This window comes from Mchenga conophoros, linkage group LG4 (assembly GCF_057382185.1).
Source record: "Mchenga conophoros isolate Kocher_MC1m ecotype Shallow Benthic linkage group LG4, M_conophoros_male_GT1.1, whole genome shotgun sequence".
In the NCBI taxonomy this organism is placed as follows: Eukaryota; Metazoa; Chordata; class Actinopteri; order Cichliformes; family Cichlidae; genus Mchenga; species Mchenga conophoros.
In genome coordinates this window covers 11,691,174-11,707,781 of record NC_140529.1, presented here as the reverse complement: position 1 = coordinate 11,707,781, position 16,608 = coordinate 11,691,174, and the positions used below count along the sequence as shown (strand labels likewise).

Genomic DNA, 16,608 nt, shown 5'->3' with positions numbered 1-16,608 from the left:
AACATGCATGCTCCAAGCCCACCCGCACGCCCAGTCCTAGCAAAACACCCAAGTGAATCCTTTAAATCTCTGCGCACGCGAGGCTTGTTGTACCCTGATAAGAACGCATGTGAGATTTGTTCTAGTGGTGTGAAATGAGCCACGGTTATGTTTCAGTCAGAGGATGGAACAAATTCTAGTGTGAATGTTTGCTTTGGAAAGAGGTGCTGCTTACTCCTAAAAATCCCACAGTGTTACAAATTTTCACGTTATCTGGTTTATAGAGAGAGCCACTTGTGTCTTTGAGGTGAATCAGCAGTTTGGCTGACACACTCCAACTGTTATTTACCATTTGGATATAATGCAGAGCACTTGGCTGAAGGGAAACTGTGAAGTCAGCAGAGGCTAAAAGAAAATAGTCTTAGCTGTGGAAGCGATCCCCTCAAGTTATATCTGCTCTCCGAAAGCGCTGCATTTTCTAAAGCGATTCTCTCAGGGGTGAAGCATTTAGAAAAATATCGTGCGTCCTCTGTGGTCTCTCACTGTCTCTAACCCTCACCTGACTGCCTTGTTTTCCTCTGTCTCCCACCTTGCCTCTCTCCTTTCAATCTGCTCCCTTGTCCCTCACTCTCCTTCAGCATCTTGCACTCTCCTCCTCCTCCCCACCTTACAACACCTACGTCCAACCATTCTAACCAGCTTTGAATATTTTTTACCCAACGTTGTCACCCCCCCCCCCCCCCCCAACACTATCTCCACCATCTGTTGCCTTATTTCTGTTTTTTGCTCTGTCGAACATCTGTTCTGTCCTCCACTCATCCCTGTACATTGCTCTTGATTATTCTTTTCTTCACTTTTCTCTCTCTTCCTCCGCCTCCTCTCTGCCCCGTCCTCCTCTCTCTTTCTCACTCCTCTCTTTCCCCTGCAGACTCCGCGGGGATCTCCGTTCACAGAGATCACATGACCATCAGCCCTATCGGTTCCCCGCCACCCCCGATGTCCTCATACCGTCTCGCTCCATTTCCAGCGAAGTCTAGACCAGTCGGAGCAGCACTCACCACAATGCGCCGCCCATCCGGCTGGGCGGTACACAACATTGCACCGCTCCTATTCCACGCAGGTCTAGACCCCCCACCCCTCCTAATACATGATACACAGCACACACATCCCCCGTTGCCCTCTCAACCCCCGGGGAACCGATAGGCAAACTCTTCAAAGACTTTCTCTTTGTTGGAATACCAGTAAAGTAAAGCTCTGATCAATAAGTACAGAGTCAGGTACATCTTTTTTTTCTTTCCTTTTTTTTTCATGTTGAAAAATGTAACTAATTTTTTTATATGTATATAAACTCAATCACATGAAGCTCACTTTCATCAGCAGTGGTTTGCTCTGTTACAAAAACGAAATCAAACGGTGACCACTGAGAATGTCCGCTGCTTCTTTTTCTCCAACCGTACGAGCGCACGCCTGTTTGAGGAAAGAACCCGAAAGGTGATGGTGAGCTCTCAGGACGCGGCTTTGACGTGCGCCGTGTTGGACCAAAGAAACCCACCTGAGGAAATGTGTGCTGCTGAGATTTACCCGTACAAAACATCCTTTTAGCAAGCCATATGAACACACAAACAAACACACTTGCTCTCCTTATTTCATCCCATGCACGTGCACACAGACACACGCATAAGCACCCACCAGGGTTGAGTAGCAGTGCCCTAGTCAGCTTCGCATGAGGTTTCCCAGGATCAAAGGATCCGTTTCTTATCCTTCAGCAGAAGCACCAGACAAAAGCAAACAGGATGAAGGTACAGACATCTTCACTTGGCTATCAACTTTGTGTTTTCCGTCGCTCTCAGATGGTTGCAATTTTGCCAAAACCTAATGTGAAACAGAAACACACATTGGATGAGACAAACCCAAGCTCCCGAATGCAGGTGGCACAACAGTGAGCCAAATTAAGTGCATCACATTCAGGAGCAAATATTTGTTTTTTGCTTGTTTTTTTTTTTCGTATTCTTTTGCAAAGAGGAGCCTTCATACAGGACACTTCTCTGTGATGCCAACTGACTTTTAAAAAAAATGTCTCTTTCATTTAACTGTGGAACAGCATCGCTCATCCCGAAGTGGCGTCTCCTTTGGCTGCGTCGTGTAATTACTGTGATTTATTTCTGAGATTTTATTGATATATTGATTTACTGACGTTTGTGTATATACGGCGTGGTTGCCATAAGCGCTCCGTGTGGCGTGACAGTTTTGCTGATTTTGATTTGCACACTCCCTCACGATCCACTTTTGTCTTTTGTTCTCTTCATTTGCCTTTGTTTGCTTTTCCTTTCTTTACAAATACATTTTGTTTTTTACATTCTCCATTTATCTCTCTACTCTGTGGTGTCTGTATCTAGGCTAATATGCCATCACTGTGCTGTGAAATGTTTCCCTCTGCTGGACAAACAAACACACACACACACACACACACAAACACACACACACAAGCACAGACACACAAAGCACAGAAGACCTCGTTTTACAGACGTAAACTCTAACATATTTGAAAGCACGCACATGCACAAGCACACTTATACCCCCTACTTGTTACTGTACTTTCCTTCTCCTCTTCCCCACTTTCTAACACCGAACCTGTAAGATATTGTACATAGCTCTTTTTTCTATTGAGAGTGTGATTTTTACACGAGCATCACCAAGACTCTGTGTGGCGATTGAAGGAAAATCTTGTTTTTGTTACAATGATGGAGAATTCGAGCAGACGTGCTGAACCACTCTGAACCATCAGTTGGAAAGTACTCAGATGACTCACTTTTTGTTTCAATTTGCTGCGTCTGTCTGTTGGACTGAATAAAGCTGGATTGGAAAAGTCATTTTACTCTGACATCAGACACTATGTGATCCTGACTTTCTGAGTTTTATTAGGCCATTTTCACTTTCCTTTTTTCATGCTTTGATCATCCATCCATCCTCTACTTTTCAGTTGTGATCGGGCAAGAGTGAGGTTACATCCCAGACAGGTCAACAGTTTATAGTGGGGCCATAAATTTAAAGCATAGATATCTAAACACCCTAAGAGATCTATTTTTCCTTTTTCAAGGCAATAGGTCAAGCTGTGAACACACATTTCACAAATTATTGCATTCTAGTTAGCACTAATATTTTATCTAACAGCTTTCACATCCAACTTAACAGATTAAGAGCTTTAATTTGATGAATGGTGTAATATTAATGATGAATGGGCATATTTTCTATTTTGGTTCTACTATGCTCTACTATGATCACCAGCCAGCTGCTAACTTTGTTTGTCTGCTGTCTACTTGGACCAGTTTTACAGTTACCAGAGGTTTCCCCACTGAAGGGAGCTTACTGCTCTTAAGTCTTAATTATCTGGCATAAAGTGAGACTCATTCATGATACCAGCAGATCAGCTGATCCTCATGCTATTCCACATTAGCTGATCCGACTTATGCTATTTGAGTTGGTGTAGCCTGTCTGCAGTTAATGCACTTCTGCAAGCTGCTTTGCAACCCACCTTGATCACTACCCCTTCTCGAATGCTCTATCTGACTTCATCAATGTCATGTCTATTGTGTAATAAAGCCGCAAGGTCCCAGAAAAGAATAATTGTTGCAGATGGAAAGGCATGTATCGCTTTTGGTTCCCCATTCATGTGGATGTAAGATAAAGATGGCCCAATTTTCTGATGATAGGCCTGTGTTGTAAATATGTGCCTCTCTGGCTAATCATTAGCATTATAACATTAGTGATAATACGCCATCAGACTGCGTGACAACAACTAAATCCTCCATCAGCCTACATATCTTTACGTTTTTTGTTAACCTTCCTTACGAACGCTCCACTCACACTCTATGTGGCTGTCATAGGTATCATTTTGGAAATTAAAACAAAAAGAACATAACTTCTCTTCATTTTATTTTTTTTTAATTGTGCTCAGCTAAATAAAAATGACCATCTTTTGGAGATCCAAATCTAGCACCCAGTAGATTTTATTTTTCATTATAGCTTCTACTTAACCAAAAGCATGTGTTTGACCATTGAGAATATGTGCTAAACTACCCTTATATAGTTCCCTGATGGATGCTAAGCTTCATTATCATCAGCATCTTGTACTTGTGAGAGGTTTGATTTCACTGAAAAAACAAATAAATAAATAATCAAAACTGTGACATTTTGATGGCTCAGAGAGCCAGGGCTACTTATACCACATAGTGTACCTGCAACTTTGTGAAGCTGAGTCAGACATGTGACCTTTGCTGCATGATGGCCCTTTGTTTCATGTGTTTCCTCATTTCTTTCCAGTCTTCAATGTCCCAGTGAAGCAGAAATGCCTTAAGATAATCTTGATGACAAAATGTAACGAAAGTGTTTTCTAAGCAGTGACTGGCTGTAATTTCATTTGCAAGTGCGAATTTGTCATTTGTCCAAATTCTCTGTGAATCCTCTGTGATCCAAAATGCACAAATGAGACACAATCAAACATGAAAGGTAAACACGCCCGCCACGAAGACTCGGATTCTCCACCGGCTCGACTGCCGTCGCCGCAGCTTTACTTTCCTGTAAAGTCTTCGGTAACACATGTTTAAAAATCAAACAACAAACACGCTGCAGTTGACTGACATGTGAATAAAAAGCACCAGTCTCCTTCAGATCTGCTACTCAGAGGCAGGACCGTGTTTCCTTTGATCTTGATGCAGCAAACCCTCTGTTTTTGTAAAGATTTGTGTGATGAGAACAATAAATGGATATTGAAATAAGAAAAGCTGTCTGTGTCAGTCTGCACTTCTTGTTTTGCTGTTGTGTTCTCAGAGTGATTGGCGGTGATTTTGTGTGTCAGAGCTGCTGCATTTGTTTTGCATGTGAACAGGATGCTTTTTTTGACTTGAGGAAAGGAAGCGGGGAGAAAAGGCTGCCAAGTCACACAAAAACTGGACGAAAAAATCAGCATCAGCAGGTCTTATGGAGTGATAGCTCCAAATTTTACATTTTTGGTTAAAAAGGTTATCAATATATAAAGAGGAGGTCAGGAGAAAGTTAGAACAGTGAACTGCCATGTAAAACACAGTGGAGACTGTCATGGTTTGAGACTGCATTTCATTTCGTTTTGTTGGGAAAAAGTGATAACGTCAGGGCTTTTTAGAAAGCCTTCTGTCCCCTTCTTTGTATTTTATAAATGCAGCTCAACTCCTAAAGTATCTTCTGATCTCCTGACATGGAGCCAAAGTATCACTGATTAAAAGAAAAAACTAATAACAAAAGGTACAGATTCATTTAAAATGATTAGTCACAACTTACTACATTATTATTCCCATTCCTTTCCCATATACACATGGTGTATATCTCCAGATGACAAATTCTTTACAAATGTGTCAGTACAGCAATGAAAAAAGTCCCACATCCAACATTCTACTTGACAGAAAGTACTTAGCAGTATTACCAGCAGCATGTCTCTATGTTCATTATCATTAAAAATCATGTTACTGGATCGTTAACTCTACATAACCTAGGCCCTTTGTCTCTTGATAAGTCTCACTGGGTGTCAGAAGTTTAAACATTAGAACAGAAAAAATGTTCTTTTATGCTTTTAAAGTTTTAAAGTGAAGTAGTTGTTTAAATGTAATCAAAATGAGAGAAGTTTTAAGGTAATTTTTCTCGACTTTAATTTTTTTAAACATAAAATCTTACTACCTAAAGTTACTTTTGAATAAATGTATGAAATCAGTTGCAGACAGGGTGCCCTATGTCTCTCTAAAATGTCTAGCTGCTGAGTTGTAAGTTAAAGTAACATTAAAGTGTCACGAAGCAGACCTGCAGTAGTTGGCTAATTTCCACCTCCATCTGTTCCATAGGGAACTCATCCTGCTTTATTCGTGGCCTCTACTAGAGTGGCTTTGCATACTTCACAGCTCAAAATAACCCTTATTTATCTCGAGCTGATGCAGCCACACACCTCATCCACTGTCTGAAACATGCTGTTTTAGCTTCTCTTCCATTAAGACCACCTTTAAGCTAGCATCGGGCACCCCTCCTAACAGGGTTAGGCTATCCACTTTCATTGACATTTATAAAGCCAGGAGTAGAGAAAAAGCCTTAAAGTATGGCTCATAGGGATTACTCGCACATACACTGACCTCATTGAACCCTTGGCCATCTTTCTTATGAACCAGCACCGTAACAGAATATATATGGCACGATCTGATGAGATATCCGCGCGTTGGTGTTGTTCCTACATCATCATTGATCCAGGATCATCAACAATGCAACTGATCAATGCTTTAGGTTAGCAGGAGCCAAGACATTAGATAATGCTGTTAAAACTTTCACAAGCGAACCAACACGAATAATGTAAATCTGACTAACATGACATCATTATGTTGTATAAATGAACAAATAAAACAATTGAAATGCTGATAATTTGTTCCAGAAAGGAGTTTTAGATAAACAAAGCCTTTTTTATCCTTTTGTTTTTTGCTTTCTATCCCCACTTTGCAAGGCTATGACATCACAAAATGTGATTGGCCAATTGCAACATTATTATGATGCAGGAACTCCAACACAAGGATATCAGATATATTGCATTTAAGAAAGATATTAAGAGAATCACTGGCATATATGAGTAATTCAGAGGCTGTGATGTTCAGACTTGTTTTTACGCATCAAGCTCCAGAAACTATTCACAGTCTTCCACTTAATAATGACATCATCAGGGGACATGCTGTTCCAACTGTTCTCACAGGCTGCTCCGCATGACTGCTGAACTGTTAAGTCTGCAAAGTGTTCTTTTAAACCTACAGCACAACTTTTAAAATATTCGAAAAAAAGAAACCGAAAACAAATACATACATAGTCTCATTCGGCATAAATTCCCAGTCTGTTTAAAGCTGTGTGACACGGCAGGCTCAGTACTGCCATCATGTGGGGTAAAGCGTTCCTTTCCAACACACACCTGAGATGGAGCTCAATGATTGTGAAGGGGAATTATAATCTTTTAGCCCAGTTATTTTCAGAGTTTTATTTAAAATATGTTCAAATGAATCAATTAAATATGAATGAAAGGAAGTTAAACTACGGTGTCACGCATGCTGGGAATGACCACATGAAAGAAAACCATATGAAACTTTAAATTCAAAAAAATTTAAAAGTATGCTTTTTCTCATTTTCTTTTTAACAACACTTGACTGGCCACTCTCAAGGGGTGCATGCGTTTGCGGGTTAAATCCACACGATGGCGTTGTACATCACAGACATGTAAATATTAAGGGAGGGAGCACAAAGTCGGCTCCAACAAAGCATTCATCCTCCAGACGTGAAGAGACATCTCAAGCTGTGTCATGAAATAAGATAAGATAAGATAAGATAAGATAGAACTTTATTAATCCCTCGGGTGGGTTCCTCTGGGAAATTCGACTTCCAAAAAAAGCACAGCAACGACCGAAGTTACAGTTACAGAACTGTTATATATATATATATATACACACACACACACACACACATATATAAATACAGAGACAAATATAAATAAAATATACAAAGGGGATAAATAGAATAAATAGGAATAAAAAATAAAAATACAAGTGAATTGCACATTTCAAGTATTGAGTCTATTGCACTGTTGACTATTTACAAAAAGTATTGCACAAGGTATTGTACAGTGAGGTGCAGAGGCACTGCAGCTTAGTTGTTCCCCCCTCCTTTGTCCTCCTGTTTCCCCTCCCTCTCCCCTCCAGAGAGGAGTTAAACAGTCTGATGGCGTGTGGGACAAAGGAGTTTTTAAGTCTGTTAGTTCTTGTCTTGGGGAGAAGCAACCTGTCACTGAACAGACTCTTCTGATTGTTTATGGCCGTGTGCAGAGGATGCCCAGCATTGTCCATAATGTCCATCAGTTTCTTTAATGTCCTTTTCTCTGCCACTGTCACCAGAGTGTCCAGCTTCATGCCGACCACAGAGCTAGCCCTCCTGATCAGTTTCTCCAGCCTGGATGAGTCCCTCTTTGCTGTGCTGCTCCCCCAGCACACCACAGCATAGAAAAGTACTCCAGCAACCACTGACTGGTAAAACATCCTCAGGAGCTTCCTGCAGATGTTAAAAGACCTCAGCCTCCTGAGGAAGTACAGTCGGCTTTGGGCTTTTTTATACAGGTGCTCTGTGTTGCATGACCAGTCCAGTTTATTGTCCACCCACAGCCCGAGGTACTTGTACTTGTTGACCACCTCCACCTCCTCCCCCTCTATCTGAACTGGCAGTGGACCTTCTCTGGACCTCCCGAAGTCCACAACCAGTTCCTTAGTCTTTGAGGTGTTGAGTTGCAGGTGGTTTGTGTGACTCCATGCGACAAAGTTCCTCACCAGACTTCTGTACTCCTCTTCCTGATCATCCCAGATACACCCCATGATGGCCGTGTCATCTGCAAACTTCTGAATATGGCATAATTCAGAGTTGTAGCAGAAGTCAGAGGTGTACAGGGTGAAGAGAAGAGGGGACAGCACAGTTCCCTGTGGTGCTCCTGTGCTGCTGACCACTGTGTCAGACGTGATGTCCTTCAGCCTGACGTACTGTGGTCTGTCGGTGAGGTAGTCGAATGAAAGGAACAATCAAAGTTTCTAATGAGAAGATCTGCACCTGTGCACGCTAATGAGTTATAATGGCATCCATTTCCTTAATGTCACAGATAATGGTAAGTACTGCTTATACGTAAGCGTCTGCGCGCTCTGCCACTCTGCACGTGTGATTTGCACAGCGAGTGGCTCTTTTTTGACAGATTTTTTTTCTTTTTCTTTTTTTCTTTTTGGAGGGAAATTCGGGCCCTGAAACATGGAACACTATCCACGGAAAGCTGATCAAAGAAACCTTACAGTACAGCTGACGCTAATTGCAACCAGCTCAATTCTCCAGACTTTTAGAGAGATGCACCTGCAATTCCTAAAAAATAAATAAATATATATATTTTTAACTGCCTGACTGAATGTAAATGACTACCAAACATCCCAGTAAGAGAGGTTCAAAGGATGGTGCCGTTTCCTGGTGAAATCCCACCTGCAGCATCTTTCTGTCTCTTTTTTTTCTTGCCCATACAGGCCTCATTAGTGTGGGCAGCACAACTCCTTCTGTTAGTTTGCTGGGAATTTTAATTCCACTGTCTTCTTCTCTGCATTCCTATCGCAAAGCTTTTCTTGTAATTTTTGGTAATTTTATTTTCAACCAGAAAGCTCTTTTGGGTTTGAAGGTAAACGTGATTGGGGTGACCAAACGCTTTAATACCAATTCGGAGCAGAGAGGGTTTTGCATGCTGGGGATGAGTGCGCAAAAAATATGACTGCAGAATGTGCACTAAGAGATTTCTTAGAGAGAAATCATGTCATTTTTGTCTTCTTCTTCTTTTGCATAAGTGGAAAAGAAATACACTGAAGCAGTGACTGTCCTTGTTATTGTTTCCAGGAGTCTGATGATTTATGCTTATGATCCTGATAGATACAATCAACATCTTTCAATTCAACAGAGAGAAAATATATTAAAAATTCAAGGCTGAAGCCGTCTAACTGATTTATGCTTCGCAAATATGCATGACGTGGAGAGGCAAAGGTGAAAACACAACTGATCCTTTATCTCCTTCCCGAGTCAGTAGACCGGACAGTCAAGTTGCATATGGGCAAATGTGGACCATTTGCTCAGGAGATGATATCAAGTGAAGGTTAATCAATATTTATTGAGTAATTTAGTGAATTTAGGTGACCCATCACTAAACCTTAAATGATCTCTATTTTTAGCCTGTCGGGCTTCAGATTTATGCACATGTGTGAGCAGTGTGCACAAGGCTGAGAGATCTTCAAGTTTTTCTCTTTCCAAACCAACAAACAGCAAAAAAACACAACCACACTATGCATCACATCTTCTACATAATGGGAGAAAGTGTAGATCTTTAACCCTATTATGCCCTTTTTATCATATTTGATACATGAGTTTCTGAGACCTCTATCTCATCAACATGATCAGTACTTGCCATAATTTCAAAATGTTATGGACAAAACTTTTTTTTTTGTCTTTTGTTGTTACAAAAAGTTGCACAAAATGCCCAATGTATCGAAATGCGATGCAAAAAAATATAATAAATATATAATAATGGGTCTTACAGGGTTAAATATTTGCAAACATAAATATATATTTAAATATTTGCTGCCCATTTAGACACTTATTATCTTGCATTCAATGACAAGAATACAGGTACCAGTCATTTTTGAAAGATCAATTGCTTCTTAACACAAAGCAATCACATGGAAGAAGCCCAACACTTCTAGGCATGAAGATATGGTCAACTTGGCCTCCTAAAGTTCAAACTGAGCATCAGAATGGATAAAAAAGGTGATTTAAGTGACTTTGGACTTGGCGTGGCTGTTGGTGCTAGATTTGGTCTGAGTATGTTAGAAACTGCAGATCTGCTTCTCAACACAACCATCTCTTGGGTTTACAGACAATAGTCTGTAAAGAAAATATCCAGTGAGCAACAGTTCTCCGATGCCAGAGGAGAATGGCCTCAACTCAATAACCACTCATTACCACCTAAGTATGCAGAAGATGATCTCACAATGCACTGAAGTCAAAGTAGATGGGCTACAACAGCAGAAGACCACAGCAGGTACTTCTCCTGCCACCTAAGAAGAGAAAACTGAGGCTACAACAACTATCACCAAAAACTGGTTCAGGCTGCTTCTACTGAGCATTGTTTAGAGACCACAGGCACATGTATACAACCGCTGTGAGTCAGAAGACTCACAAATTCCATCTGCTTTTATATTTTCTTAAATATTTAAATGAAAAAAGTGCACAAACCTCAGAGTATCGGACAACATGTTACTGTTGAGAGGTTGTTCTCCAATACTGTGCTGGACCTTACACAGCCATTCATATCATATGATACACGAGTTGTATAAAGTCCAACCACATCTTCAGCTCACTGCTGGATTATTTGTCACTACAGGAAGTAACAAGCCTTCTGAAATGGTTGCCTTCATGTAATGAGTTGCTACTTTTAGCCAGGAAATCCGGTCCTGATTTTAATAAAGTTACGTTATGAATGAATTTTACATTGTTGCAAACATTTCAGCATGACTCTTTATGGCAGGGACTTCAAATCAAGCTGTGTGTCTTCTGTACGATACCACAAGTTCTTTTGACATCTTTCCACTTGGAATTTAAATGTTCCATGCACTAAACAATATTTGTTTGTTTTTTCTTGAATAAACTTTCTATTATCCAGGTTTATGCAGCGAATGCATTTCAAGCAGGTTTTATTTTATTTATTTATTTTATTTCCAAAACTATAAACAGAATAATTTTACAACTGAGTAAATAAAATAATATCTTCACAATAATTATTTCAGTCTTTTGCTTTTTATTTCGTTGTGTGTTTGAGTGTGTTTAAAGTGTTGCCGTGGAACCTGATTTGAATTCTCACTCCTGTAGTTTTGATTACAGCAGGGCGAGCAAGCGAGCAGGCAGAGGAGAGGCACCACACAAAATCTATAACAAGCAGACGATGGGGGCATTCCCACTCGAATCTCAAATTCCGTCCCACTCCACGTTGTCTCCCATCTGCCGGGATATGGGGCCTGTTTCTAAAAGCGGGTGCTGTAGGTTCGGGGCATCAGTTTCCCCCTGACAGTTTGAAGGTGAGGCACAGTCAGCTGAGCTGCTCCACTGAGGAAGTTGCACATGTCATCATCGTGGTTAAGTGGAGGAGAGGAGGAGAGACAAGCCGGATGAGTCATGATGGAACAGAGGGAGACGTGGAAGGGAGGGAGGGGAGAGAAAGTGAGAGTGTGGGTATATGTGTGTGAGTGTGTGTGTGTGTGTGTGGTGCTGTATTGAATTTCTATAGAAAATAAGCCACAGAGCAGGTGTAGAGAAACTTATTAAGTTCCTGCTTCTCAATCCTCAGTCTCTTCTTTTATTTATGTATGAAAAATAATGCACAGAGGCGGGCACACTCATGCTGAACACACACACACACACACACGCACTGATACCAGATGTCAGCTCAATATTAATTTAGTTAAATTATAATTGTTCAGGCAGAACTACAGGCTGACACAATGAAATTACACATAACTGTGAGGTATTGATTTTGTGTTATGTGCAGAGGGTGTGAAATAAATTGAAAGTATTACTACAGCATTGAGCAAAGTGTGCAGCGCCGACAGGAACATAATGTATACACTTAAATCCTCCCTCTAACATGACTAGCAATTACAGATGCCCGGTGAAAAGCAGGAAGATTCAATCAAGCAAAGTTGAGACTCATATCCAGCGGTGGAGTGGGGTTAATTAGTATACTTGGCTTTAACCAACCATTCAGGATGTTGGAGGGGTGGAGGGGGAAGGGGTTGAAGGATTATGTTTGTTTAGATACACGGACACAGTGTCCGCAGATAATGTCTTCATTAAGTATTGATGCTGCTGCACACAGCACACAGATAAACCCCGTATCTCCTCCAGCGTACATGCGGCATTTCCTCCACCTTCGACGCCTCCTCCTCTCATGCCCGTCTCCCGCCGTCTCTCCTGCTTTATCTGAACATCCGAGAAAATGTGTAACCACCCCCCCAACACACATCCCCCAAAACACACACACACATGCACACCCACGCATGCATGCACACACCTCCATAAGCCCCGTGCTTTTTCACACCTGCACCTCCTCTCTCCCACTCATCCCCCCGTCTCATTCACTCCCTTTCTGTTTCTTTGACTTGAATATAAGCGCAAGGTACACACTAAGCCTCCCCCCAGACCCATTCACCCCATCTTCAACCCTCCACCCACCTCTTGCCCGGCACACACACACACACACGCAGCCCCTTCACTCCTTGCATTATCTTTCCCGGAAATTGCATTTCCAGCACAGCCAGGGCCCCATTATGAAGAGGGAGCGACATGCTGTAACCTTTTTAAAAAGCCATTAGTGATGCACCTGCCCCTCCCCCCTTCCACCCCCCACCCCACACACACACCCGCATCCCTCACTCACAACCAGCCACCCTTCTAGACCCCACCAACCCCTTGCAATTCATAAGTACACCCGCTAACCCACCCACCCCTCCCTCGTTTCACCCTTCCTGACCCCTCCCCACTCTTATGGCAGCTTGTAATGTTATTAGGCCGTTTCTACAGCCATTACCCGGCCAGCTCCCCACTCCCCAGCTGAACGTGGAGCAGATGCAGAGGGAGCAGCACAGGGCAATCGGAGCAGTGATAAGTGTGCAGAGGGTCAGGAGGGTTTTGTTGAGAGCGGATGGATGGATGGATGGATGGATGGATGGATGGATGGATGGATGGATGGATGGATGGATGGATGGATGGATGGGGAAACACATAAAATGAACACATGCAGTAGAGGCAAAAAACCAGCTAGGAATGTGAACGAGAGGCGTGGTGGTTGGAGTTCAATCGATGAGGGTAAACAGTGGACTGTCTCGCCGTCCCTCGTCTCTGCTCCCTCTTTCAGCCCCCCTTATCTAAATACAAATAGTCACTGTACGGACAGACCTGGGTATCACACTGCGCGTGCACGAATGTAAACAGACGTGGAATAATCCACACACACCACAGCAGCAGCAGTAGCAGCAGCAGCAGCAGCAGCAGCGGCTCAATACACAGTCGGCAGTGAGCCTGTTGGAGGAGCTCTATTGTTGTTGCACTGTCATGTAGTGTTGTAGTTGTGGACCACACTGGCTGCATTATCGTCCTATTAGAATGCAGAGACGAGCCAAGGGGGGCAGTAAAGTGGGAGAGTGGAGTGCTATGGAGCAGTGGAGAGAGAGAGAGAGAGAGAGAGGGCTGAGACAAGCCAGGCACACAGACAGACACTAAATCCAATTGCATGGGCAGGTTCCAGGAAGCAGATAGTGAAAGATAGGGGAGGAAAAGGAGGAGGAGGAGATGAAGGAAAAACTCTTTTTTCCTCCCCCTCTTCTTCTTCTTTTTCTGTGCAGCACACATCAGAGTCTGCAAGCTCTAATGCAGCAGCTTGTAGCTTAACTGTACTGTACAAGCCTACACAATACAGCTTCAGCAGCACGGCTCAGCCCACCGACTGACTGTCAATGTGATGGAGGTGCCGTGCTATGCCGAGGCATCGGAGGGAAACCCAGAGGACACAAATCCATAAAACAAGCTACTGTATATTTCATGCTTTCTGCCCACTTCATAAAAGCCCACTATCACGCAGGAGGATGCTCATTAAAGTCATTATTGGCAGGGTGGCGGCGCTACGCGGGCTGATGGTACGAGGTGACTGCAGTGAATGTTTATAATAATGCAGAAGTCTATATATTCACACTGTTAATGTGATGCTAATGCTTGGCAACGCATCGATTAGAAGTGCATGAGATGCTGAAGAAGGTTTAAATGATGGCCGGAGCTGGCAGTAAGGTTTGTAATCCTCCTACACACAAGTCCCCTGGGCCCACTGGATGGTTAAAGGGCTTGATACACTTCACCACTGTAAGTCAGAGATGGAAGCCTACTTCATTATTTCATGCTCATACTTTATCTATCTATCTATCTATCTATCTATCTATCTATCTATCTATCTATCTATCTATCTATCTATCTATCTATCTATCTATCTATCTATCTATCTATCTATCTATCTATCTATCTATCTATTCTTTCTGAATCTTAATCATTTATAACCACACCATACATACATGTCAGTGGAAAATCTGCCTGCTAATGTTCCCTCGGGACTCAATGGAGACCAAAAACTGAGCTAAAAGGATGTTTTGTATGTTCAGACAGCACTCTGGCCACCACCTCCCCTTTCACCTTTTCATGTTGGATGTCCTTTACTTCAGACTCAACCTATTGTGACACGTGTACAGCCGAATGCAACACCACCGACTCCCTGGAGAGAATTTAATAACAAGTAGTAGCAACACTGATCCTTCCGACATTAGAGAGAAGACTTTTTCAGTAGCACCTGTCAGTGCGGGTTTTAAAAGACTGATGTCGCCCCGTGGTCCCAAAGGTTAAGCCTATGTGGACATGCTTCAGATATGCAGTCAAATTTTTTGTTTTCTTTGTAATTTACAACATAAGGAAACATCTATTATGTATATCTATTAATTAGGGGTTTTATTTGGGGGGGGGGGGGGGGGTCAATTTTTTTCAATCCAGTATGATGTTCATGCTGTAAATTATGATCCTATTTAGAGTAAAATAGATCATGAAGCTGGGCATGCTTTAGGGCGTCGCCACTTTGTGATTAACAAGTTGTTTTTAAAACGAGAGCGTAACGTCTCTGGCTTCTCAAGGGATGTCCGCACAGGAGGTGATTCGCTTGTCGCACATCACTTTTTAGCTGAAGGGTTGGTTGTTGGTAGCAGACATTGCAGGTTCTAGTTGCCTAGGAAACCATCTAATGTATATAGCACAGTCTATGCTTACAAACAAGGACAAAACACATCTTGGGTGGCTCCCAGAGACAGTTGAAATTTCCTAGACACAGGTAGCCCTCTGAATTGCTGTTGGAAGTTACACAATAGAGCACATAAGTGGGCTACCTTCAGACAGAGCAATCAAATCGCCCAGGTTTCATGCTAAGCTATACTCTGTTTCTGAAATGAACACGGACAGCTTGAGACACCACAGACAAGCAGCCGTTCTGTTGTATTTCTTTGGAATCCAGAGGCCATTTGAGTACAGTGAACCCATTGTTATAGACAGACAGGGATAGATAGATAGATAGATAGATAGATAGATAGATAGATAGATAGATAGATAGATAGATAGATAGATAGATAGATAGATAGATAGATAGATAGATAGATAGATAGATAGATAGATAGATAGATAGATAGATAGATAGATAGATAGATAGATAGATAGATAGATAGATAGATAGATCGATCGATCGATCTCGGATCTCTAACTATATATTCAACAGTACAATACAACAATACAAAGACATCCTCAGGGGTTTTCATTCTGCCCTTCTCTGTAAAACAAGAAGGGATGGAGCCTGTGTAGTCAGTGGCCCTCAGGCCATGGAGTGAACTGCCTCAGGCTAGCTGAGTCACTTTCAATTTTCAAATATTTTCTTTAAAATGCCTGATAAAGTTTTACTTTAAATCATATTTTATCCATTCTATCTATCCACAAGCTTCCCTTTCCCCGCTTTTATCTGTTGCTCTTTCTCCACCAGTATCTTCTCTTCTCTTCTCTTCTCTTCTCTTCTCTTCTCTTCTCTTCTCTTCTCTTCTCTTCTCTTCTCTTCTCTTCTCTTCTCTTCTCTTCTCTTCTCTTCTCTTCTCTTCTCTTCTCTTCTCTCCAGATACTGACACCAAATCCCACAACAGACGCCTTGCTGATCGATAGCATGACATCATCAGGCATGGACATCATCAGTGGGCTGTGGGCGAGGTGCTGACCTGAGCGCACACACATTACACACATCCTCACACATAGAGCAGGCCCCGAGGGACCGAGCCATGCTCAGCTTCCTTATATCCCAGCCCATATAGCCCCTCCCTCCCTGCCATCGCTACACTGCCTCTGCCTCTGTTGCTACTGCTGTAGTAAATCTGACTGATGACAGGCCCAGGACCTTTTTCACAC

The 16,608-nt window shown here is 42.2% G+C and overlaps 1 protein-coding gene across 3 annotated transcripts in view; it reads left to right on the top strand.

Annotated features, from left to right (window-relative positions):
• The window catches only part of plppr2a (phospholipid phosphatase related 2a), an 87,482-nt gene extending 82,723 nt beyond the window's left edge, over positions 1 to 4,759 (top strand). For 2 of the 3 annotated variants that reach the window (XM_085270312.1, XM_085270315.1), the window contains exon 8: positions 908 to 4,759. In XM_085270312.1, the coding sequence (XP_085126438.1) occupies positions 908 to 1,016 (109 nt within the window). In that variant the 3' untranslated portion in view covers positions 1,017 to 4,759. Of the gene's footprint in view, positions 1 to 617 lie in introns of all 3 variants that reach the window. The other variant, XM_085270314.1, reaches the window with a different exon arrangement.
• The last annotated feature ends 11,849 nt before the right edge of the window (positions 4,760 to 16,608 follow it).